The 26560-nt window shown below is 37.3% G+C and overlaps 1 protein-coding gene across 3 annotated transcripts in view; it reads left to right on the forward strand.

Annotated features, from left to right (window-relative positions):
• inpp5b (inositol polyphosphate-5-phosphatase B) overlaps positions 1-26560 on the forward strand; it is a 55409-nt gene that overhangs the window by 19768 nt on the left and 9081 nt on the right. For all 3 annotated transcript variants that reach the window (XM_057833458.1, XM_057833459.1, XM_057833460.1), the window contains 9 exons: positions 1013-1094; positions 8174-8344; positions 12747-12848; positions 12927-13041; positions 19940-20056; positions 20139-20326; positions 20400-20511; positions 21757-21866; positions 21940-22075. In XM_057833458.1, the coding sequence (XP_057689441.1) occupies positions 1013-1094; positions 8174-8344; positions 12747-12848; positions 12927-13041; positions 19940-20056; positions 20139-20326; positions 20400-20511; positions 21757-21866; positions 21940-22075 (1133 nt within the window). The remainder of the gene's footprint in view (positions 1-1012; positions 1095-8173; positions 8345-12746; positions 12849-12926; positions 13042-19939; positions 20057-20138; positions 20327-20399; positions 20512-21756; positions 21867-21939; positions 22076-26560) is intronic.

Consider the following 26560-nt stretch of genomic DNA (forward strand, 5'->3'; position numbering starts at 1 on the left):
GTACCATAAAGGTCTACACACAAAAACTATGTTAAAAAATAAAAGTGGATGACCTTTAACCCCATCAGACCCTGATTTTTTTTTTTTTTAACTGGTCAAAAAAAAAAAAGAAGATTTTGCTGATCTTTACTCAAAAACACCAGAGCAAAGTGCCATGTTTGGTTGGGGATATGTCGTGTTTTGATTGGTTATTTTTTTAATGTTAATATTAATGTGTTTTTAATAAGAAATGAGCACTTAGGTTTGCCTTTTTAAAGTTGCGTTTTGTCTCAGCCATTTTCAAAGAGCTAAAAATAGCAAAGAGGGCATGTTATACCTCATGACTTGGTTTTGATTGGTAAAAGTCTCGTCCAATCATCTCCCAGAAGTGGCAATAGCAACTAAATTCAGTGTACTTAATTGTTTAGAGACGCGAATGCATCATGTCTTTCAGCTGCATGCTTAGGTCTGAATGGTTAAAATGATAACTTCTTGCAATGCATTTTCCAATGAACATCTTAGGTCTCGTTTTTGAAAAATGCAACATCAATAGTTCGCTCATCGAGTGGTTTGCTAGGTGGAGCTTGACCTTTGCTGTAATTGTTCACGGAGTTACATGACCAATGACAACTGAATATTCCAGAAAATGTAAAATTATGTCCGGTTACATCCTGCGTTTCACGTTTCAGTATTCTGACAATTAATCTTCACAAAACACCAAGAGCTAACATGCTTGGAATCTTAAACTCTCATATCGAGTTGATTTCCTGCTCAAATGAACTCGGCGCCCCCTTTCAAGAGCCAGCTTTGTTCAGAAATTGGCCACGCTTTCTCCATCACACCCATCAGTATTCAACACCACACACAGGAAACTTCTTTAGGCACACCTGCATTGTGGTAAAGAGCACTGTATCCAAAATTCTGCCATCACAATCTTGATGTACATTGTTGCAACGGTATTAAACAGGTATTTTCATGATTTCAGTTGGTAATTATTTATTTTTTAACGTTTTTTTTTTTTTTTTGCCAACAGAGAAATTGACAGACAAGAAAAAGAAAAGCTTGGAGCATTTGAAAGGCTCCGACAGCGCCACGCACAACTCAAACACAGAGAGGTAAAGCACTGAATAGGTATAAATAACCTTCCTACACAACCAACTTTTTTACACAGAAATGGAAAGGAGTTCTAGGAAAGAACATTTGACAGGAAATGGCTTACCAGCTTTTGCCCTGTTTTAAATAAACTGAATGTAGCCTTATAAATAGAAACAGAAACTGCGGCATCATAAGACTGCCTTAAGACCGTTATAATTATGACATGACACTTGGGCTGCAGCTATCGAATATTTTAGTAATCGAGTAATCGACTGAAAATTCTATCGATTAATCGAGTAGTCGGATAAAACAAATATACTTTTAGGTGAAGAGCAATTATAAATATACATGAGAAAACAAGACATTTCATCTAATCTTGAACCTTCTTCAGTCAATCATTGTCTTTATTTTCGATGTATATTGTTGAAAACAGCCAACAATTGCATCTCAGATGTAACTAAAATTAAAAAAAAAAAAGACTAATTCACTGCTTTCACTCAAAAACCTTTAGATCTTATTAAAAAATATATATATACCTAAAAATGCCGTTACGCTTGATAACACACATCACTTAAAAGTTAGGATTTTTTCCCACGTGTTTCAGTTGAATTTCTATTTGTGTCAAGCCATTTTTAAGTTCTAATTAAGTTTTAAGTTAGTCTAAACTGTAAGTCCTGATAGGATTTTGAGTTTTTGCAGTGTTCAAAATAAATGTATGATACAGGCTGTATTGGAGCACATTAGGGACCAGTGCTACTTGGTGTTTTATCCAGGAATGCCTACTGAGCTAAAATTGATAGTTAGCATAATCGAGTTTTTATTTTACACCCTCATCACTCCACAACGCGATGTTATGTTCAAGCCTATATGTAAGACACGTTAGCCACGCATCGACAGTGGTCATAATTAATAGAAACCTAGCCCTCCCCAGGGCTAACGTTACGTGAGCTAGTGACAGTAACGTTAATCTTTATTTATTAGCGCTTAGCGCTCTATATTAGCGCTTCGCGCTGTACTGCTTTAAGATGGCGGCCGTTTACTAACGCTGCCTAGACGCGGCGGAATCTGTCATTTCGCATCTAGTTCAACATACATGTGATCTCTATGAGACTAATCAGACGCTACCTACCAACGTAGCATCGTGCGGGCTAGTATTTAGCAACGTCGGCTTCGTTTGTAGTAAGTTTTTTTTAAATTTTTTATTATTTATTTATTTTTGCTTCTTCCTCTACGCACGTGACATCCGTGCGTTGTCCCACATTAAAAGTAGTCCGAGCAAAACGTGATGCTTAGAGCTGTCAAAATAAACGATTACTCGAGGTGAATAAAATTACTCGGATCAGTTTTTAAGCTCGAGTTACTCGAGTTGCTCGAGTATTCGTTTCAGCTCTACATGACACTATCATGGGCATTAATGAATGCCTATGACCGATGTTATAAGTGTCATCCGGCAAATTATGTCACTAACTCCATTTATGTCCACCTAGCATCTTTTACATCGATCTGAAAGTGAGATAATTTGCCGGGTCACACAAAATGATATCCATCATAAGCATTCATTAATGATCATGGCAGTGTCATCATGTCATGTCATAATTATAATGGTCTTATTGCAGTCTTATGGCGCCACTGTCAAATAAAGTGTTACCAAATACCATCACTAGCAATTAATGAAACAACTGGAACAGTAACTGAAGAAATAATTAGCACAGAACATGAATTTTAATTGTCATTTACATCTGTAGCACTGCAATGCACGCTAGGAGGCATGTTGGATGACAACAGTGGTGACAGCAGTTGGCAGCAGAGGTTGACTTTCTCCCCCAAAGGAGCAATGATGGCTAAATGAAGCTTTTTGAAGCAATGAATGGTGGTTCATTTGATCTTATGACAGTCTTATGAAGCCTCTGTCAAATGAAGTGTTGCCGGTTAATATCTTTTGGTGTAAATATCCGATAATACAATGAGGAGAGCTGCGGTTTATAGTCCAGGGCGGCTTATCTATGAACAAATAATGTTTTTGTGTCAAATTTGGTGGGTGGCGGCTTATAGTCATGTGCACCTTATAGTCCGAAAATTATGGTAATCGGTTGTCAAAATAGTTATATATATAATTTGCTACTCGATTAGTTGTCGATTAATTGTTGCACCTCTACTCAGTACTGACTAAAAACATTTCCGCTTAACCAAGTGCGATGTCGATGAATACGTTGCGAAAAAGTTACAGTTGGCAAATCTTCACAATGCAACAGAGAAAATAGTGTGCTTTCTATTGAACCACAAAAACAGGGTGTGATTGTCAAGGAGGAAGCAGAAATAGATTATTGTGCTATTCATCTAAATGAGGGTAAATTAAGAGTGGAAACGTTGATAGCCAAACACTGATGTGAAAAAGTTGGCTCACTGTCAAGTGATTAAAATTATTTTCTCGACCAATGCCCTGCGACATCCTGCAAGGGATGATAACAAAATAAGGAATTTTAAAACCCAAGATGTCACAGCAATTAAAATGCACGAGAAGATAGTCTTAAACTGTCAGGTAAATATAGCAATATATAATTTTTTTGAAGTGACAGATTATAAGATTTACCTTAATTCCACCGAGGCTTCAGAATTTGTTCGGGAGGCATCTTCTTATTTTGGGATCAGTGTATGAGACGGCTGTGAATTAGAATGTTTCAGTGCTGCTTACAGCTATAGAAGTCCTATCTGCAGGGTTTTATAGGTCCTTGAAACTTTACAATCGTGCTTACAAGGTTCGAAAAATGCTTGAATTTTGCATGAAGTTGTTAGGCATAAATTTTGTCAGCAACCAGTGTAAAAATGTAAATTATTAAATGAAGGAAAATTGAATAAATTTGATTCATCGCCGCTACACGCATCACATTGTCGCACCCACAATTACAGTGCTTCTGGGTCCAATATTTTAAAATGCAAAATATTCTTGTGAAAAAAGGCCACATTTAGTTGTTAACTCATCAGCTGCTGTTGATGATTGGAGATATGGTTTTCTAAATGCTTCAGTAAGAAACTCACACATTAGAAACTTTCACTTTTTAAGTTTTTGACCGGGTGTCAGCCTCTCCCTGTCAAAATTGATTGGACGTTTATCACCGTCAATGGCACTGTAAGAGTTAACTGCATTGCTGAAGCTACTATACTATACTATACTATACTATACTATACTATACTATACTATACTATACTATACTATACTATACTATACTATACCATACCATATAGAGATGTCCCGATCGATCGTCCGATCACGTCATTTTCAAAGTATCGGAATCGGCAAAAAAATATCGGCCATGCCTTTTTTTAATATATATATATTTTAATTAAATCGTTTTCTAATTGTATTTAACGTTACAGACATGTTTCACTCTTCCAGAGTATTTAGATTAGGCTTAAGTTAGGGTTATCAAATTTATCCTAATAACGGCGGTAATTAATTTTTTAAAAAATGTATCATGTTAAAATATTTAACGCAGTTAATGCATCCGCTGCACGGCCCACTCACGCATTGCCGCACTTAATCTGTAATGGCGCCGTTTTACCTATATAGCAAGATAAAAGGCAGCGTAAAATGAGTAGAGTGAATTTTGGCAGCCTTTGGAGCCTTTTTAATTGGCTAAAGCCTTACAATCCCTCTCCCTACGATTAGAAATATCATGGGAAGCAGTGTGGGGAAGCAAGGTAGCAATTGATCTTTTTCTTAACACCTTATGTTATTTCCCAACGCAGAGAAGATATATCAATTGGTAGCACTACGCACAGTCATGGTTCCCCTTCCCATCATGCATTTGGGCATGACTACAGTATCATTTACTGAAAGCTCAACAAATATACTAGATGGCAATATTTAGTCACAATATACAAAGTCACAAGTCTTTCTATCCGTGGGTCCCTCTCACAGAAAGAATGTTAATAATGTAAATGCCATCTTGAGGATTTATTGTCATAATAAGCAAATACAGTACTTATGTACTTAATGTTGAATGTATATATTCGTCCGAGTTTTATTCATTTTTTTCTTAATGCATTGCCAAAATGTATATGATCGGGAAAAATTATCTGGAATGATTGGAATTGAATCGGGAGAAGAAAAAAAAAGCAATCAGATCGGGAAATATCTGGATCGGCAGATACTCAAACTAAAACGATCGGGATCGGATCGGGAGCAAAAAAACATTATTGGAACAACCCAAATACTATACTAATACTAGAGCTGAAACGATTACCCGAATAATTCGAGTAACTCGATTTTAAAAAATTGAACAAGGAATTTTCTTCGCCTCGTGGAACCGTTTAATTTTGCCGAAGCCGATGAAAGCGAAGAGAAAGGCACCAAGAAAAAGCAGAATATGTCAAAAGTGTGCGAGCATTTCAAGCTGGACACCAAGGCGAACACTGTTTCATGTATTCACCATAAGACAGCGCTTCCATAACACTGCAGCCCGTCTTTAATGCTGCAGCTCCACCGAAGGCACCCTGTTTACTCTGAGAGCGGAGGAGCGATACTCGCGACAAGGTAAAATTAAGTTAACGTAGAGCTAATAAATGAGAATAACGTTACTGTACCTCGCTAACGTAATGTTAGCCCTGCGGAGGGCTAGGTTGCGTGGCTAACATGTCTTTCATACAGGCTTTATTTAATCTGTAAAAACATACTGCTGTAGAGTGATGAGGGTGTAAAATAAAAACATAAAGTTAACTGTCAATTTCAGCTCAGTAGTCGTTAGAGCTGGGCGGTAAACCAAAAATTTACCGTCACTGAAATTCTTCACGATGACCGACGTAATTTTGACCATGTCGGCAAATTCAGTAATTTAATAAAACAAGAAAATATAGTATTTTCATCCCACTTTGACTCTGTGTTGTTCGGCTATGTTCATTCCCCTTTAAGAAAGCAGACAGTGTGCTTACGTATGGAGTCACGTGGTTTTCAGGAAGCCAAACAAACTGGAGCCCGGTAGGCTAATGCCAGCGGCTAACGCTACAAGTAAACGGGATGGAGTCGGGCTAAAGTTAGCTTTGCCAAACTTTCACCCGACATTAAGTAAACTCTTGGCGGGTTCCAGACGGGCTTTCACTCGCTGTCCTCCCTGGTTCTCATGATTTCAGGAGAGGATGCTTTCAGTGCTTTCTTCTGGTAGCCAAGCCACAGGCTAACGCTAGCGGCTAACAGCGGCTACAAATGACCGTGCAAGAGTTGGATAGCGGCTCTAACCTTGTCGAAACGGCTGAAATTAATGAGTGGACTGGGCACGGACTTCATGTAGCAATCATTATGTCGCGTTATTTGGCATCTCTGTGTGATTTCTCTGAAAGCTTTCATGATGGTAAAGCACTCAGCATAAAGTATAATCCAACAGTGAAGCCTATATGTAATATGACAGTTTAATGGCCACAGTTATTTTTCTGTATGTGTTTGCTTTATTCTGCCATCATAAAACCTTAAATATTTCATTGGCATCAGAGCAATACAGCGTCAAACTGGTAGTGTCTGTGTGGAGGGGTGCATGTATTAAAAAATGTTTCGGGGGAAAAAAAAACCTGAAACCTTGGCGTAAACATTGTGTTGAATAATTATGTCACAGCAGCCATTACCAATAAGTTGTCTGAAGTGTACTGTTAAAGTCATTTGTGTTAGAAGGACATGTTTGCACAGTCATCGTATTGATTTTTATAATGTACATTTTTCAAGTCATACAAGCTGTTATAAATGTTCACACTAGAATTCTTATTGTTTACAAGATTTTTTTAATACTTAATATTTAGACTGCATGTGCAATTGTTAAATTGAAAGATGGTAAATAAATGTAACGAGAAACGGTTAATTTGTATTCCATGCATTGATTCAAATTTTCAAATTATATATCCGCTTGGGCGAATTTATCGTCATTTATCGTTATCGAGGTAAATCTGCTCAATTTATCGTGATACGTACTTGAGGCCATATCGCCCAGCCCTAGTAGTCGTTGATGGATAAAACACCGAGTAGCACTGCCTAATGTGCTCCAATACAGCAGGTGTCGTACATTTATTTTGAACACAGCAAGAACTCAAAAGAATTTAAAACTTAACTCGAACTTAAAAATAGCTTGACACAAATGGAAATTCAATGGAAACGCATGGGAAAAACACCCTAACTTTTAAGTGATGTGTGTTATCAAGCGTAATGACATTTTTATGTAAGAAATAATGTTTTTTTTTTTTTTTCTTTAAATAAGATCTTAAATATTTTTGAGTGAAAGCAGTGAATTTGTTGTTTTTGTTTTTCTAGTCACAGCTGAGATACAATTATTGGCTGTTTTCAACAATTTGCATCTATAATAAAGACATTGATTGTCTAAAAAATTGTTCAATATTAAGTGAAATGTCTTGGTTTCTCATGTATATTTATAATTGGTCTTTACCTAAAAAAAAATGTTTTATTCGATTCCTCGGTTAATCGATGGATTTTTCAGTAGAATACTCGATAAGTACTGTCCGTTTACCATTACTACAATCTTTGATAGCTGCAGCCCTAACTAATACTTTACTATGCTATACAAAGGTGAAAACAAGAATAGGAGTGAGGTTCTCCATGCTTGCCAAGTTAGTAAAACTAACTGTAAAATTGGATTTATTTAGATTTTCGTCTTCCTTTGACAAGTAAATGAAGTTTGTCTAAATTATGAGCTGCTGCAGTCCACTGCTGTAACTCTTGGACTGAACTTCAAAGTTAGATGAGTTACAGTTTATTCCTAGAAGGATTTCAGCCATATTGCATTTCCTTCCTCGTCTAGCTGCTTCATACTGACAACTCAGAAATTGAGCACGACTGCATACCATTCGTGTGTGTTCTGCCTTTCCTGCGTCTACACAACTTTCAATTTTGTTGAGTTCAGCTCTTTTCCCATGGAAAGTTTCCAACATCACGAGTCGACACGCTGCACCAGTTTCAAATATCTCTTAAATTTAAGTATTGTGAGAGGAGGGCTTTGTTGTATCAGAACACGAGCCAGCGTGAAGAAAATTATGTAACACTGTCTTCCATCTCAGACTCTGCCAGCTGACATAATCGCTATCTCATTTCTCTCTGGCGCCACAGTCAGGGCATCTCCAGCCGGGACGGTAGGGATGACCTGGTTCGCTCTTCCAGCCACACGCCGTCCAACAAATCTCACATTCTAACCATGCCGCAGTTCGGCCTTCGAGACAACCTCATCAAGTGCGAGCTGCTGAAGAATGAGGACTTGTACATTTACCGTGAACATTTCAGGTATGGCATCGTTCAGTTTTCCTTTCAATAAACCACATTTTACCTCACTAACATTACCAAATGAGATTATTTAAGAATGTAGCCTAAACATTTAGTGTGCTTTGGATCTGTGGGTGTTATGTAAAAAAGTGAGTCATCTTTGGTGAGTTTGTACTTGAACTGTGTTCTTTGTTAAATTAAGCAGCAGCCGTCGCCTGAGGTAGTTTACCCTGCTGAAAGGTTTCTCAAATTAACAGCTGTAGCTTAGTTGATATTTTAGAGCTGTTGAAGTTCATTGATAGTAGCTTTTTCACTAGCGTTTCTTCAGCATGCCGCCCAGCCAAAATAGTTTGAGCCACAGATAAGCCTGTAGTGATATGCAATAAGTCCATTTATTGTACGGCTAATAAAAATGAGGGCAGTAATTTTCACGGCTGCGATTTATCGTCGCTTGCGTGCGTGTGTTTGCGTGCATTGAGGGGACTTGGCACACAAAATAAGGAAACACATCTATATTAAACATTGTAAAATGTTAGCATTGCTACATTGTGGCCAATGGAAAAAAGACAATGTACAACCACTTTAGCTATAAAACATGGGCAGTCTTCTCCACAACGCAAAATTCCGGTTAATAGGTGACACTTCCAGCATGAAAACTCGCTGGATTACAGCATTTACAAACAAAAAAATTAAAAGTATCTATTACTACTATTACTAAACCTAACCCTTTATGAAAAAATCCAATTGGCAATGAATAATTTCGCTTCAAAATTGCTAACGTGCACTTTGCAGGACAAGATGACAGTCTTTTTCGATCAAATATTTTGTAAATACTTTTGATGGACTCTAATTGGCAGAGAACAAAAATGGCATTGTGTTTCTTATCTATTTAATGTTTTGCACTTAGCTAGCTTTCAAATGACTCGTTATGCTTTGTGTGTGCGTGTTTTTTTTTTTTTTTTATATTTAGTATTTTTAATATAGTTTGTGTTTTATTTAAGAATAACAATTCAATATTTAAGAATAACAATTCATTGCAGGGGATTTTTTAGGATGTATTGTCACTGCATTAGTGGTTGAATTGGTTTTTTAAAAAATTGAAAATATTATCGCATATCGGCAATAATTTATGAGACAATATATCGCCTACTAAAATTTGTTATCACAACAGGCCTACCCACTGACACCGTTCATACACCAAAACAATTGGGATTCCAATGCGACGCAGGCTCTCGTTCATTTGACACCCCAAAATTGAATGTTCGCGTGTTTTTTGACAAAAAGTGACATTTCAGAACGCTACTTGTCCTACAATTTTTGTCCAAGTCACATCATTTATACATCAAAAAGGACGCTAAAGGGCACAAAAGTTCATTTTTTGCCAAAAATATACAGTTTGGCCATAATTTGACAAAAACAGACCTATTCATTTCTAATGGCCAACATTTCTCAGTGACTTCCAATGGCCCTATTTGCAATTCATTTCAATAGCACAAACTTGCATTCACTCCTATTGCTTTCCAACCCAGGTGACCTGATATCAACAGGAAGTGACCCCAAAATGCGCCAAAATCAATAGGAAGTGACCCAATATGAACAGAAATTGACCCAAAGATGCCTCAAAGTCTACAAGAAGTTACCCGGAAATGCCCCCAAATCAACAGGAAACGACCTGATAGCTACAGGAAGTGACCACAAGGGGTTTACCTGCCACAGAAAAGCTTCCATCGGAATTTCTACAAAAATTAAAATTTCTAGTTTTCTTATCGTCTTATCTTGATATAGTCCATTTATTGTACGGTACATATAAAAAGTACATTCTCTCTTCAAATGTGAGTGTGTGAGTGTGCCTTCACTCGTCCTACTCCCAACGACTTGCATTTCTGTCCCTCGTAATCAACAGAAGAAACAGAAATACAATATTTTCTTCTCAAAACCTATGCTGATCTCAATTAGCTGTTGCAAACTTTCACAGATAGGCTGTAAAAAAAAAAAAAAAACTTTTTACCCTTTAAAAAGCGCACACCAAACATTTTAGAGCACAGGTGCCTGAGCAACTCGAGCCCCTGGAGCCGTCAGCCTGTATCGTAGGCATTTTTTTTTTTTTTAAACACAGTAAGATTTGTTTTCTTATCTCGGCAACAGAGAATATGCAATGTTGCTTTAGCTTCTAGAAGTCTGTGCTGAGTTATCATCACACACGAAATGCAACCCGTAGCGTTAGCATAGCTTTCGCGTTAGCAATTAGCATTTAGCGTAGCGAGCGTTGTCTTAATTTCTCACTTTTTTTGTTTTTGTTTTTGTTTTACATATGGTTCGTGGCGTCTAGGCGGGGTTAATTAACTGAAAATATTGTACTGAAAATAATAACCTGCCTAGTGTGTATTATCATCACGAAGTTGGGGTTGTCCTTGTAGATGCTGTAATATACGGTATGCTCATCTGTCAATGTTCATTTGAAATTGTTGGAAACCTGTATTCATTTCTTTATTTTTGGACTAAAACTTTTGAATTTTACAGACGAAAACACTTTCAGTAATTGTCGACTAAAACTAAAACGGAAACGTACACATTTTGAAATGACTAAAATAGGACTAAGACAAAAATTACAAAGGTTGCCAAAAACAACACTGTTACTAATCCACTTTTAAAATATATTGAATAGTTGTTAAACTAAAACATTGGAATTACCTCTGATTTTTAAACTAGGTATTACTTTGGACATCTCTGTGAGTTTGAAGTAATAATGGTCCTTAACGATGGAGCTTGTGACAAAAAAAATGAGTTTTACACCACAATATTTGACTTATGGGGGAAAACACTCAGGTGACTTGAAGTTCCGCTCTGAGACCCCCAATTTAGCCAACTTTCAAAATTGTCTGATATGCATGTGTGATACATCATTGGAAAGCTTAAAATCTCAATTTTCTGGGGGAAGAAAAATTTTGAGCAGGAAGGCATTTTTAAAACAAAAAAAAAATTTTTAAACAGCAAAACCCTATCTGGAGGTGAGAGCACGCGAGAACAGAAATACAGACGCCATGACTTTAATGAGATATTATCGCGTACTTACTTTATTTCGATCCATAAACTCCATGTAGCATGTATCACCGAGTGTCAAGACACAGCTGTGAATGGCCACAGCTGGATTTTTGGGGGGATTTTATGGGTGAAACATGGTGATATAACAAGGGTCGCGATGCAGAAATCGCAGACATCAAGGAGTGGTCGAGATTTTCTTTTTCATATATTTACCCTTTTAAACGTTTTTTTTTTTTTTTTTTTTAACTTTTTTTGTTTGGATCAATTATTTATCATCTAACATATTGGAGAAAATGCGACAGTAAAAAAAAAAAAAATACAATTAAGCGATAGTTGTGAGGTAGATATCCGTGACTTTTTTACAGACGCCATTTTTTTCATTGTGATATAATTTGTTTAAAAGTTTAAAATATGTGAGTGAATAGTTTTTTTAAGTGTTTTTTTTTTTTATTACTGAAATATGAGACATCAATGAATGATTCTAAGCTAAAAACGACAGACATTTTGAATAATAAATATAGTTAATTACCTTCGTTTTATGGCTGGGTTGAAACAAAAGCAGTTGCGCGACGTCTGTAAACGGGGATTGTCAGGGTAAAACGGACAAATTAAAAATAGTTTGGGGGCTTCATGTGACTTGAATCTGCTATGGCAGCATATAGACATATTGTCCTATCAAAGACAACAGTTGTTTTGGCTTAAAATACAGCAGTTTCTTTTAAAGAGGGGTGCAAGAGCAGAAACTGCTTTTTCAGTCTTGTCTGTGTTTTCCGCCTTATGTATTTTTCAAAGCCCACAGAGTACTGTGTTATATTGTTATACAGTCACTAAAGCTACCCAATTAATTCAACTCCTTACTTTCACCAGAAAAAAAAAGTCTTTTTCTATTTTTCAGTAATTACTTGTAGACCCTAGTGAAGTTTCTCGGGTTTTCATTCATTTCTCACAAAAACTCAAAATAATGATCATTTCACGATAAGAAAGCAGTACAGTGACTATAATACTTTTATCCATCCATTTTATGACACCTCGAACATTACATTTGGGTTAGGTTTTTTCCCTCTTTTAGGTGGTGCCTTTGTGTTGGCATTTCAGTTTATTCTTAAAACAAAGATAATGACCTCAGCCTCAGCTTTGGTGTATAAAATTCAAACAACAGGGTTTTGCTTCCTTCTGCTGGTGAATTCTGGCTCAGTATTTGGTCCAAAAGTGTATATTTAATAAATAGCATTCATAAATTGCCATATTTTAACCCCAGAATCTTTACACATCCAGGCCCACTTGTCCACCATGATGCCTTCTTAAACTATTCCATAAGCATGATAACACAAGAATAGGGCACTTGAAGCGTTCTAAAAATACTCTCCCTCTTGTCTGACAGTTTTTTCCTTGGCACATACAATGTGAATGGGCAAACACCCAAAGAAAACCTCAGCCCATGGCTGAGCTGCACACAAGACCCTCCTGACTTCTACTGCGTGGGGTAAGTCCAGTTCGCAGCAACACTTCTCAGTATTCGTGAAAACAGCTCTGCTTCATTGTCCATTTTGGGGGGGGCTAGTTTTCAGGAGTTGGACCTTAGCAAAGAGGCTTTCTTCTTCAACGACACTCCTAAAGAGATGGAGTGGACGAAAGCCGTGTCTGACGCCTTGCATCCTGATGCCAAGTATGCTTTAGTAAGAAAGTCGCCTTTTTTTATGGACTATTTCGTGTCCTAAAAATATGATGGCCATGCTATTTTTTCTTCTCCTTTCATCTGCTTCCTCTTTTCTGCAACTATTGACTTTAGTTTACCAGTTTCCCCTTCCCTGTGTCTGTGAATTACATAAACTTCCCTAGCGAAAACATGTTTTCTCCTACTGTAAGTGGTGCATTCACAGCTTGTTGGAGTGTGTGGACAGAAAAGCGAGATGTGTGTTCAAACATTGTTTCATTTTCATGATAGGGAACTACAACACTTCAGTAAATCAGTTTTATAAATTAAAGCGCCAGACCGTTATCAGCAGTGTTGTTCATACCGGCGTTAGGGTATAACTGCGTTTCTAACGAGGTTGTTTTTTTCAGTAGTGAGTAAAAAATAGTAAACACATCGTGTGTACCATGATACGATGTGTGAATAAACTGAAACTGAAACTAATCTAATTAATTACTTAATTACTTTAACTATTTTTCCCATCATTGGAATGCCGTTACCATTACTGAGGATGTGAAGGGACACGTTACTACAGTTTGGTTGAATGAAGCGCATCCTGTCTGATTTTGTCACATCCGCCTGCCTGGTTGCCCTGTAGATTGCAGAGTGTGAAGAGGGAAGGGGATGGTGACGCAAATGCTATTATGACAGGCTAGGTGGCTCGGAGCATAGCATTCGCATTCTCGTTAGCATTAGAAGTTAGTATGGAAAGAGTCTTCTTAAACTCTCAGGCAACTTTTTTTTTTTTTTTTAACATACAGTTCATGGAGTCCAGGCAGGCACAATTAATTGAAAATAATTGATTGTTTTCCTGCTGAGTGTGCATTATATATATCAGAGGTTGCGCTAGACATTTTCGTTGTCTGTCATTTTGACTGACAGGGTCATAAAAATCCGGTCATAGTCTATTTTTACCCGTCACTTAAATTTTTAAAATGATAATGATGACATATTCAATAGTATTTAGTTTTCATTCATTTTTAATTAATATTGTAACGCTTGCTTGGCGGCGAAAAATTAGACACGGAAGTCGTGGTATTTTTCTCCCTTTTTACGCTGCTTACCGCCAACAACTCCGCCCCCAAAGAAAAGGAGGCAACGATATAAACCCCAATCACCAACGTCACACAATGATCTTAATTGTGGTTGTAGCCCAAAATCTTCTAAATATATATTAAATGCATCTTACCAGATATAAAAAGACTACGACATAGTCTGTGGTGATCGTTTGGTGCCCAGATTTCTTGTCGAATTACAGCAGTTCATCTCGCTCTCATCTTCGCGTCTCTCAGAATACGGTAGAACTTCAAGTCTCTCCGTCTATCTTCTCTGTTACAGCAACCAACCGCCACACACGCCTTCACCATTTTGATTATTGATATTAACGAGCAGAAAAACACGCCGTAATAGGAGGCATGTACGTAGCGGTAATGTATAAACATGACGGGCTGACACACAATATGGCGGCTCCGGTCAGGGGGGCGGAGTTGTGACGTCATGTGGGTCTATACACAGGCGGCAATCTAGTCCATCAATTGGATGACGCGCTGGCACACCGGGTGCACCAATAAGAACCTCGCGTTGATGTGTCAATCACGGTGCCGCCGCCAGACCCCGGTTACGGTACAATATTCTGACAGAATAGCCAACGACGTCATGCATTAAGAGAGACAATAGCTAATTAATATGCTAACTCGCCACCCTGTGGTCTGGGGTGTGAATTGCAACCTGTCAAAATGACTGATGGACTTCAGTTTTTTCCGTCACCGTTTTAAAAAACCGGTCAACGACGGAAAATTTCCGGTTAACGCGACCCCTGATATATAAATATATATATATATATATATATATATATATATATATATATATATATATATATATATATATATAGCGTCTACAATTATCGCGTTAACGTGCGGTAATTAATTTTTTAAATTAATCACGTTAAAATATTTGACGCAATTAACGCATATGTCCCGCTCAGACAGTATTCTGCCTTTTGGTAAGTTTTACAGCAAGGTTTTTTGTGCTGTCTAACAGCGAACTCTTGTGGTCGCTTTGCGACATGGTTTATTGCTTTCTTGCAAGTTCAATATGGCTGCACGACGTCTCGGGCTGACGCCTACGTTGTAATGTTGTGCTTATATGATCCTTGGACAAGATTTGTCCGTAAGTATGGTTGTTGTAAAGAATGTACATATTATGTTAGTAAGCGAAATGTTCTATTTTTTGTATGAGACGCTTTTTGTTTATGTTTAGTGAACCTGTGTAGCGTACTAAGCTAACGTTGCTGCTAATGCAATGCTTGTGTACTTTTTTTTTGTAGTTTCACTACGGTCTAAAGAGGACAATGGTTTGAGGCCATTTTATTCATAAATCGGATGAAAAAGGAAGAAGTCTGATTATTAAGGCGTCGTTCACTAGCTGTCTAGCTTTGGAAAAAGTAGACGCTTCGGAGTGAGGACAGCATGGACAGATTTAAATGACAGTGGAGTGAAATGCCCACTACAGTCCTTATGTACCGTATGTTAAATGTATATATCCATCTTGTGTCTTATCTTTCCATTCCAACAAATTATTTTAGAGAATATATATATAATTTACAGAAAAATATGGCATATTTTATAGATGGTTTGAATTGCGATTAATTACGATTAATTAATTTTTAAGCTGTAATTAACTCGATTAAAAATTTTAATCGTTTGACAGCCCTAATATATATATATATATATATACATATATACACACACACTCCCTCCCTCTCCCAGGTCTTTGTTCCTCTGCGCACTTGCTTATTAAAGTTAACGATGGTTGTGTTTGATCTTGCCACAGAGGCGGACTTCAGACACACCGCATCTTTCAATCATCGTTTAACTTGTTAAGCACGTGTTGCCTGAAGGAAGCGTGCGCTGGAATGAATATGTGTGCGTGGAAACGTTCGTGACAGGCGCTGTTCTGACGAATGGGTATGCTTTGTACACCTGTTGTGTTGTGTCCTGGAAATAAACACTAGAAGTGATTCTGCAGCCAAGGTAGATAAACAGAAGCATTCAATAAAGCAAAGCATTTTTCTACTACAGTACATTAATGTTGTTTAAAAATGATTCGGTGATCTGCACATGTGGTACATGATTGGAAAGCTTAAAATCTCAACTTTCTGGGGGAAGACAAATTTTTAACAGGAGGGCATTTTTTTTTAAAACAGAAATGTTTTTTAAACAGCAAAACCCTAGCTGGAGGTGAGCGCATGCGAGAGCAGAATTACAGACGCCATGACTTTAACGAGATATTATTGCGTACTTACCTTGTTTCGATCCAAAAACTCATGTCGCATGTATCACTGAGTGTCAAGACACAGCTGTGACTGGCCGCAACTGGATTATTTTATTTTATTTTATGGGTGAAACATGGTACTATAACAGGGGTCGCAATGCAGAAATCGCAGACATCAAGGAGTGGTCGAGATTTTCTTTTTCATATATTTACCCTTTTAAACGTTTTTTTCCCCAATTTTTCTTTTTTCGGATAAGTTATTTATCATCTAACATTGCAGGGAAAATGCGACAGTAACAAAAAAATACAATTTAGCGAAAGTTATGAGGTAGATATCCGTGACTTTTTTACAGACGCCATTTTTTTCATTGTGACGTAATTTGTTTAAAAATTTAAAAGATGTGAGTGAATCATTTTTTAAAGTTAGCCATATAAAATTTTTTTAAAGTATACTTTACGGGGGAAATAGTGCAAAACATGTCTAATATTTGTATAATATGTATCTCTTTCCAATGCTAAAATATATATATATATATATATATATATATATATTTATAATTTTTTTTTTTTTTTTTTAAATGTCGCAATATAATATCGCAATATATTGCAACCCCCCCCCAAAAATCGCAGCAATAGTTTCCAATATCGTTCAGGCCTAATATATATACAGTATATACACACTGTGTGTATATATACTGTATATTAGGGCTGTCAAACGATTAAAATTTTTAATCGCGTTAATTACAGCTTAAAAATTAATTAATCGTAATTAATCGCAATTCAAACCATCTATAAAGTATGCCATATTTTTCTGTAAATTATATATATATTCTGTAAAATAAATTGTTGGAATGGAAAGATAAGACACAAAAGCGTCTCATACAAAAAATATAACATTTCGCTTACTAACATAATATGTACATTCTTTACAACAATCATACTTACGGACAAATCTTGTCCAGGAATCATATAAGCACAACATTAGAACGTAGGCGTCAGCCCGGGACATCGTGCAGCCATATTGAACTGGCAAGAAAACCATAAACCATGTCGCAAAGCGACCACAAGAGTTCGCTGTTAGACAGCACAAAAAGCCTTGCTGTAAAACTTACCAAAATGGTAAATGGTGTTATAAAGGCAGAATACTGTCTGAGCTGGACATTTGCGTTAATTGCGTCAAATATTTTAACGTGATTAATTTAAAAAATTAATTACCACGCGTTAACGCAATAATTTTGACAGCCCTAATATATATATATATATATATATATATATATAATATATATATATATATATATTAGGGCTGTCAAACGATTAAAATTTTTAATCGAGTTAATTACAGCTTAAAAATTAATTAATCGTAATTAATCGCAATTAATCGCAATTCAAACCATCTATAAAATATGCCATATTTTTCTGTAAATTATTGTTGGAATGGAAAGATAAGACAAGATGGATATATACATTCAACATACGGTACATAAGGACTGTATTTGTTTATTATAACAATAAATCAACAAGATGGCATTAACATTATTATCATTCTGTTAAAGTGATCCGTGGATAGAAAGACTTGTAGTTCTTAAAAGATGAATATTAGTACAAGTTATAGAAATGTTATATTAAAACGCCTCTTAATGTTTTCGTTTTAATAAAATTTGTAAAATTTTCAGTCAAAAAATAAACTAGTAGCCCTATTCTGTCCTCAATGTGTGTGAGTACACAAATTGACAGATAGCGAACATAAGTTCCAAAAAGAAATCAGACGGTGTGGCAAAGTTGCATGGGCTTTACTGAAGTCACCTCTTTTTGACAGGAGCACGTTTCTTGTATTTTTGTAAAACTGAAAATAACAAGACAATGTGTCAATAACTTGCATAAATCACAAAATAACATAAAATGTACACACACGTGTCCATTTGAGCAGTAGCACTAGCCAATTAGCTCACAAGCATCTAACAATGTAACTGCATTTCACCATATATGTGAACAAATTCAAATACACATCATCAATAACTATCTAATGCTCATGAATATAAACAAAGGAGGAATATAACTCACAAGCGGTGCATGTATTAGACACAAACAGTGTGATGGGGCTATGAGAACTGCCACTGAATACTGGATGCGGACGTTAGCTGGTCTGAATAGCACTGTCTATTAGTGTGAGTTCGCGTCGACATATAATCACGTCAGAAAAGCGCGCCGAAACCCAAATAATCAGATGCACTGAATCGCCAGCAGAGGGCGACATTACGCCACATAACATACGCAAGTCACACCCAAGCGCCAGCAGAGGGCGGAAAAACTCCATAAAACACAATTAACAAGTTGGCCTTTCACTGTACTGACATTTAAATCTGTCTGAGCGGGCCTAGTGCGTTAATTGCGTCAAATATTTTAACGTGATTAATTTAAAAAATTAATTAACGCCCGTTAACGCGATAATTTTGACAGCCCTAATATATATATATATATATATATATACATACATACATACATATTAGAGATGTCCCGATCGATCGGGTCCGATCACGTCATTTTCAAAGTATCGGAATCGGCAAAAAAATATCGGACATGCCTTTTTTTAATATACTGTATATATATTTTTTTTAATTACATCGTTTTCTAATTGTATTTAACGTTACAGACATAATATGTTACACTCATCCAGAGTCTTTAGTTTTGGCTTAAGGTAGGGTTATCAAATTTATCCCGATAATGGCGGTAATTAATTTTTTTTTAAAATGTATCATTGTAAGTTGAGCGTTCTGACTACTTAGCTAATAGTCCAGTCTAACTGCAGTTGCCAGTTCTTATGTTTTCAGGGAGTAAAGTTTTGCTAACCTTTTACACACAGCACTTCCTCCAACCAATGCTCAGGATCTCAGTAGACAGCATGCTTGACTGCCAAAATATGCATATGGATTCCGATTTTGAGTAAAAAAAAAAAGAATCTCCAATACTGTATTATAAAATATAAGGTTACCAAAGCACTATGCCGTTTACGATTGAAGTTAAACACGAAATGATTGGAAAAATATGAGCATGGTGTGCGCGTCAGTGGACTGGCTCGACAATACAGCTGGAATATGTCTACCATCTCGAGGACGACTCTCACTATTATTATGATTGTAATATCGGCAAAGAAGTCGCCAGCTTTGTCAGGTTTTGCTACTGTCTGCCGTAGCCGACGCCAACAACAACATGAAAAAAATTAAAAACCTCCCCTACTAACCTTCTCTGTCTCGTTAGTCAGACGATGCGTTCAGGAACAGCTTGAAACATCCGCCACATTAGAACCCAATTCGTTACATTATTATTATTATTATTCCGATTTGTATTAATAATTTATTTGTTTTGCTATGTGCAATTGCTATTTGTAATTTTACCAGCAGTATGAATGAATGAATGAATTTATTTAGTATTTAGCGTAGGTTTTTGGGCTGTCGAACATATTAATCAAATTATAATGTATTCTTATGAGAACATAGTTGCATACTTAAATACTTTGAGCAACTATCTTCTGTTTGAAGGTCATTCATACTTGGTGTTGTCTCTCCCTTTAAGTCAATTTATTATTATGTCCTCCTGGAAATGTATCACAGGTAAAGTTAGTACGGCTAGTGGGCATCATGCTACTCTTCTACGTGAAGAAGGAGCATGCCGAGTTCATTTCAGACGTGGAGGTGGAGTCGGTGGGAACCGGCATCATGGGGAGGATGGTAAGGACGGATTATACCAATTCCGTGACAGATCGTATGTCTAATAATTCCATTGTGACAACAACCAACTGCGTTCCGGCAGGGAAACAAAGGCGCAGTTGGCGTCCGCTTTCGCTTCCACAACTCCGACATCTGCGTGGTCAACTGTCACCTGGCAGCACACGTAGAAGAGTACGAGCGGCGCAATCAGGACTACAAAGATATTTGTAGTCGCCTCCAGTTTCACCAGACTGACCCGACACAGCCACCATTGACCATCATGAAGCACGAGTACGAAAACACACTTTATCATAATATCTTGAATGCACCGTCTCATCAGTTTTTTTTCTTCCGCCTTTACCAGTGTGGTCTTATGGATCGGAGACCTCAACTACAGAATTAGCGACCTAAATGTCAACAATGTGAAGGACCTTATCAGCAGGAAGGACTTTGAGATGCTGCACTCGTACGATCAGGTAATCTCATTTAGGGCTGCAGCTATCGAATATTTTAGTAATCGAGTAATCAACTGAAAATTCTATCGATTAATCGAGTAATCGGATAAAACAAATATATTTTTAGGTGAAGAGCAATTATACATATACATGAGAAAACAAGACATTTCATGTAATCTTGAACCATTTTCAGTCAATCAATGTCTTTATTTTCGATGTATATTGTTGAAAACAGCCAACAATTGCATCTCAGATGTAACTAGAATTAAAAAAAAGACTAATTCACTGCTTTCACTCAAAAAACTTTTAGATCTTATTAATATATATATATATATCTTACCTAAAAATGCCATTACGCTTGATAACACACATCACTTAAAAGTTAGGATTTTTTCCCACGTGTTTCAATTGAATTTCTCTTTGTGTCAAGCCATTTTTAAGTTCTAGTTAAGTTTTAAGTTAGTCTAAACTGTAAGTCCTGATAGGATTTTGAGTTTTTGCTGTGTTCAAAATAAATGTATGATACAGGCTGTATTGGAGCACATTAGGGACCAGTGCTACTTGGTGTTTTATCCAGCAATGACTACTGAGCTAAAATTGATAGTTAGCATGATTAAGTTTTTATTTTACACCCTCATCACTCCACAATGCTATGTTATGTTAAAGCCTGTATGTAAGACACGTTAGCCACGCATCGACAGTGGTCTTAATTAATTGAAACCTAGCCCTCCGCAGGGCTAACGTTCTGTGAGCTAGTAGCGACAGTAACGTTAATCTTATTTATTAGCGCTTAGCGCTCTTTATTAGCGCTTAGCGCTGTACTGCTTTAAGATGGCGGCTGTTTACAAACGCTGCCCAGACGCGGCCGAGTGTGTCATTTTGCATCTAGTTCAACATACATGTGATCTCTATGAGACGCACCAGACGCTGCCTGTTACCAATGTAGCATTGTGCGGGCTAGTATTTAGCAACGTCGGCGTCGTTTGTGGCGGCTGTCGGCTGCGGTAAGTTTTTTTTTTTTTTCTTCCTCTTCCTCTCCGCACGTGACAGCGCGCTGTCCCGCATTAAAAGTAGTCCTAGCAAAACGTGATGCTTAGAGCTGTCAAAATAAACGATTACTCGAGGTGAATAAAATTACTCGGATCAGTTTTTAAACTCGAGTTACTCGAGTTGCTCGAGTACTCGTTTCAGCTCTAATCTCATTACGTCTTTGCAATCTACATCCAACTGATTGTTTTGTTGTTCACTAATCATGTTCGTCCGCAGCTCAAAAGGCAAATTGACGAGGAGGCTGTGTTCGTCGGTTTCGTGGAGGGGGAGATCGCTTTCCAGCCCACCTACAAATATGACACCGGCTCCGACACGTGGGATACAAGGTAACGCCAAACGAGTCGTCGTACTTCACAATCTAAAGAATCCAGAGTTAAATGTGTGTGGTTTTGTTTTTAGTGAAAAATGTCGTGTGCCTGCATGGTGCGACCGTATCCTGTGGCGAGGAAAGCACATCAGTCAGAAGCATTACCAGAGTCACATGGCACTAAAGACCAGCGACCACAAACCTGTCAGTTCGTTGCTCAACATTGGGGTGAGTAAAGGGCAGGAAATTACTTACTTAAAATGAAACGGAAAGTCCCTCACATTTTTATGTACAGTACATCAACTATTTTCAAAGGATGTTTTTTTTTTTTTTCAATTAGAAAGACAATTGAGTTTTACAAATATTTATGCAAGATGTAACCATATATTATTTTTTTTAGTAATATATAAATCTACTTTTGTTAACCTGCTTTTTTGCACACTAAGAACTAAACTAGAACATGAACAACTAATAGACCAAACTTTTGTGTAACATAGTGTTTTAGTTGTGTTTATGTGACATTCATTGATTATGAAGTTTACCAAGTGTTTGACTGCCTTAGATACACAACAATAGCTGCTTTTTTTGGCTCAGGCTGCATCGGTAAAACCTTGTTGAACATCAGTTGTCTTTGGCAAAGTAAAAAGTCAGTGATTTTAGTACGCAAGCTCCCTCTAGTGGTTAGAAAACAACCTATGAAATTAAAGTTTCACTTCAGCATGATGTAAAACTTTTTATATATTTATTTTTAAACAATCCAATACACTCGTTTACAGCACAGTTGTAATTAAGTACAATATAGTTGCAGTTGTTTTGTTTATTTAGAACAGTGTTATCTCACAAACTTTACGATCGTATTAGCTAGGGGTGTAACGGTACACAAAAATCTCGGTTCGGTACGTACCTCGGTTTTGAGGTCACGGTTCGGTTCATTTTCGGTACAGTAAGAAAACAAAATGCAAAATATAAATGTGCTAGTTGTTTATGACACACCTTTGTGCTTTCAACAATAGGAACATTAGCCTATACAAAGCTAGAATTATGCTCAAAAAGTAGCGGGTATTTAAAGATAATCCAACCACAATGGCGTACCGCAAGCAACACGTCACTTCCGTTCATTAATATTCATGACATTAGCTACTGTTGCTAAGTAGGGACAAATAACTTAAAAAAATAACGTAAATATTCTAACTAAAATTAAAATAACTGCAGTCCTTTAGGTGAGCCTGAACCCACAGCCAAAGCTCAACAAAACTGATAGAATTATTTTCCATAAAAAGCACGTGTGTATGACTTGTATCATGTTTACATTATACAAACACTCTCTTCCTCAACACACAGTTGCCAGAGAAAAAAAAAAAACTCCACATATTACCACCGATAGACACACTAAACCCGCTGGAGTTCACTCTCGTAGCTGGTGGGAAACAAACATGACAGTGTTTACTAGGGGTGCAACGGTTCAGTTAGCCCACGGTTCTGTTTGAACCTCGGTTTTGGGATCACGGTTTCGGTTTGGTTTCAGTTTGCTTTTTGCGTTTTTATTTTTTTTTTATTTATTTTTTTTAACTGCCTTTATTTTGCTTTTAAGAAAATGAAATAAACACTTAAAATGTAAACATGTTCGACTGTTAAAATGCCTCTTAGCTCTTTGGCTAGTTTAGTGACTGACTACTAAAATACACACACAGTAGTAAAAAAGTTACTTGGCAAAGTAACTGGTGTTACCTTTCATGTTTTTTTTTTTGTCATATAAAAAAATAAAAAATACCGTAGTAACCTTTGCTATGTTTGGAGGTCATTTAATGTTCTGAATCAACCGTTAAAGTTGATAAAATTGCTCCCGTTTTTGCATTAGTTTCCTTCTGTCTACTTTTGACATGTGAAAATTTTAAAACTGTTTCATCATTTAAAGATAGACTCAAGTCAAGATTTTGCCGATTTAGGAGTATTTTAGATAAAAAGTTACTTAAGTTCACTAGGAAGGTTCACTACAACAGCCTTTCTGAGAAGTTTACTGCTCTAAAATGGCGGCTGTTTACTAACGCTACCGAGTCTGTCATTTCGCATGTAGTTCTATATGCATGAGATATCTAGGCGTAGATTGTTGGCTGTCGGCTACAGCCATGAAATATTGGAGCCACCTAGCCTAGCATCGCGTTTGCTGCAGCGTCACAACAAACACTCTTCCCTCTCCTTGCCTCTTGACTTTTCTCGCGTCATTCAAACAATGCATTAACGAACGGAGGGAAAAAAACGTAATGCACGAAAAACATACAGAATTTGAACGTAACGTACGGCGTACACATTTAAAAATCAGTGCTCACTTGTACAAATTACGCCGAGACCGTACAACTTGACAGGTATGAATTATAGTGGACCATCACAGTTAGGTAGTAGCACTCTGTAGCACGGGACGTCCAACTATCAGATGTCACGGCGAAACTATGTGCTTTAGCAAAGTCATCTTCGATGGCTTTGCGTGCCATTTCATAAATGTCCGGGAATACTTTGTTGGAGAAATATGCCGGCGAGGGAACAATGTAACACGGGTAGGCATGTGCCGGTATGAGATTTTGACGGTACGATAACCGTGGGCAAAAATATCGCGGTTTCACGGTATCACGGTATTGCAATTATAGCTCCAAAATGTGTTATTTTGAGATGTATGGGTTAAAAATATTTTTTTTTTCCATTGAACAGGACTTTAAAAAAAAATTTCAGAACATTGCAACGTTGCAAACTGGAACATGAATATATTGTTAAAATAAATTATCAATAAAAAAACAAATATTTCAAATAAAATAAATATAACTTATAGACTATACCCACAGCCACAGCTCAAGTTGCTCAAGATTAGAGCAAGAACAAAACAATTTCCATAAAAAAGTAAAAACACTTCTGAATAATTTTTAAAAAACATTTTACTGCATGACTTTTTTTTGAGGGTGGAAAAGCTCAAGTGAAGTTTTGCCATTTTCCGCCACTGTGTCAGCTCTAGTCATACATGTCACGCCTATGTGTTAAAAAATAAAGAATTCATAAGTTCATAAGTTAAAAATGTATAAGTTAGTTTAAAGTGTAAATATTGTTGTGGAAAGGTTTCATCTAAAAAAAAATAATAATAAAAAAAAAACATTGGGAGTGAGACCTCTCCTTGATCCAGCGAACGTGGATTTGTGCTTAGGGCAAGAGCATCTTTCGTAATTAGCGATCTTTGATGCTATCCCCTTTTCCTCTTCATTCAAGCGAATCAAGCTGGTTTTCTCACTCTGCGGCTGTAACACTCGACGAAGTTGCTCCCCCAGCTAAGCCTAGGCTAACATTCGTCTTTGTAAGCTTTGAGTTAGTTTGTATATTGAATTTGAAAGGAAAATGTGTGTTTTGTTTTTGGCGAACTTTTCATGGTGCTAAGCTGTTGATGCTACTCACACATGGAAAAATACAATTGTACAACGTTTTAAATGTATTAATTTTGTATATTCCACTTACCATGATCTGAGAGCTCAATAAATTGAAGAAAAGTACGCCTTATGTTTGGATGATTTGTTTTTGGGTTCACTGGCTGTCAAGCCGATAGCGTCACTTTCACACGCAGCAACAGACGGGAGGGGCTGAGCGCTACTGCGCCAAGCCACTTCTGGCTGCATTTTTGACACATGAAAATTAGCGAATACCGTACTACGGTCTGACGGAAAATTTTAGTGGTTTTGAAACCGTGACGTTTTCACACCACGGTAAACCGTGAAACCAGTAACCGGCACATGCCTAAACACGGGTCAAGCATTGCAGATGAATTAACTAAGCCCGTAGTGTGTTTTCACTGGTGTCATCTCTGGGGTTGTCCTGCTCTGAGAAAGTAATATCTGTGGGTGATACCGGCTGAGGTGCTGGAGTCATGTTATAAGTGTTGCCATTAGCATAGGGAACAAGCGCTGAGCAATGCTTGCAAATTGTTTGTTTGTTTTTTCAATGTTTTCTCTCCCTCCTATTTTCTCTCCCACCGCATTGTAGTCCACGGGGAAACCGAAATGTTGCCACACCGCAGATTTGAAAGAAGCCAGTGCTTCCTCAAAATTCGGTCTCTCCACTCCTCCGCTCGCCATAGGTTTTTGTTTTCTTTCTTGTTTCACTTTCACTTCGATCGTAAGCGAGAGAGAGCGTTACTCAGCTTCTATTACACAGGTGCTTGACAGCGATCGGACATTTACTTGCGGCGGGGGGGGGAATTTCTCCACAGCTGTGCTTCACGTAGCACACAGAGCTCGACCAATTCATTCCACAAGCGTTGGGAATAAATTAATTGCAAAACCGAAAAGGCGCGGTTCATAAAGGCGTATTGAACCGTACAGGGCGAACCATACGGTTCGGCTTTGAACCGCAAACCGTTGCACTCTTAGTGTTTACTCACCTTTAATTCTGTATAAATGGGAAATCATATTGGAGGTATTACCTCCTCGGCAGCCACCCTCCACAAACATGTTTTACATGTCAGTTGGCCTTCCTCCTCTAAGCCGCGGCCATCTGTAACTTTTCTGTGGCCGAAGTATTCCCATACCAGCGTTTTTGTTTTCTTCGTCGGGGGAAAAAGTTCAGGAGTTTCACCTCCTCCAGCCATTGTGTAGCCCAGCTGACTCACTGACACTGATCAACAACCGGTGGGGGAGGGTTGAGCTTTGAAGCTGCAAGCGAGAGATTTCTCCCTGCATTTTT

The sequence above is a fragment of the Corythoichthys intestinalis genome, chromosome 4, assembly GCF_030265065.1.
Source record: "Corythoichthys intestinalis isolate RoL2023-P3 chromosome 4, ASM3026506v1, whole genome shotgun sequence".
Classification (NCBI taxonomy): Eukaryota; Metazoa; Chordata; class Actinopteri; order Syngnathiformes; family Syngnathidae; genus Corythoichthys; species Corythoichthys intestinalis.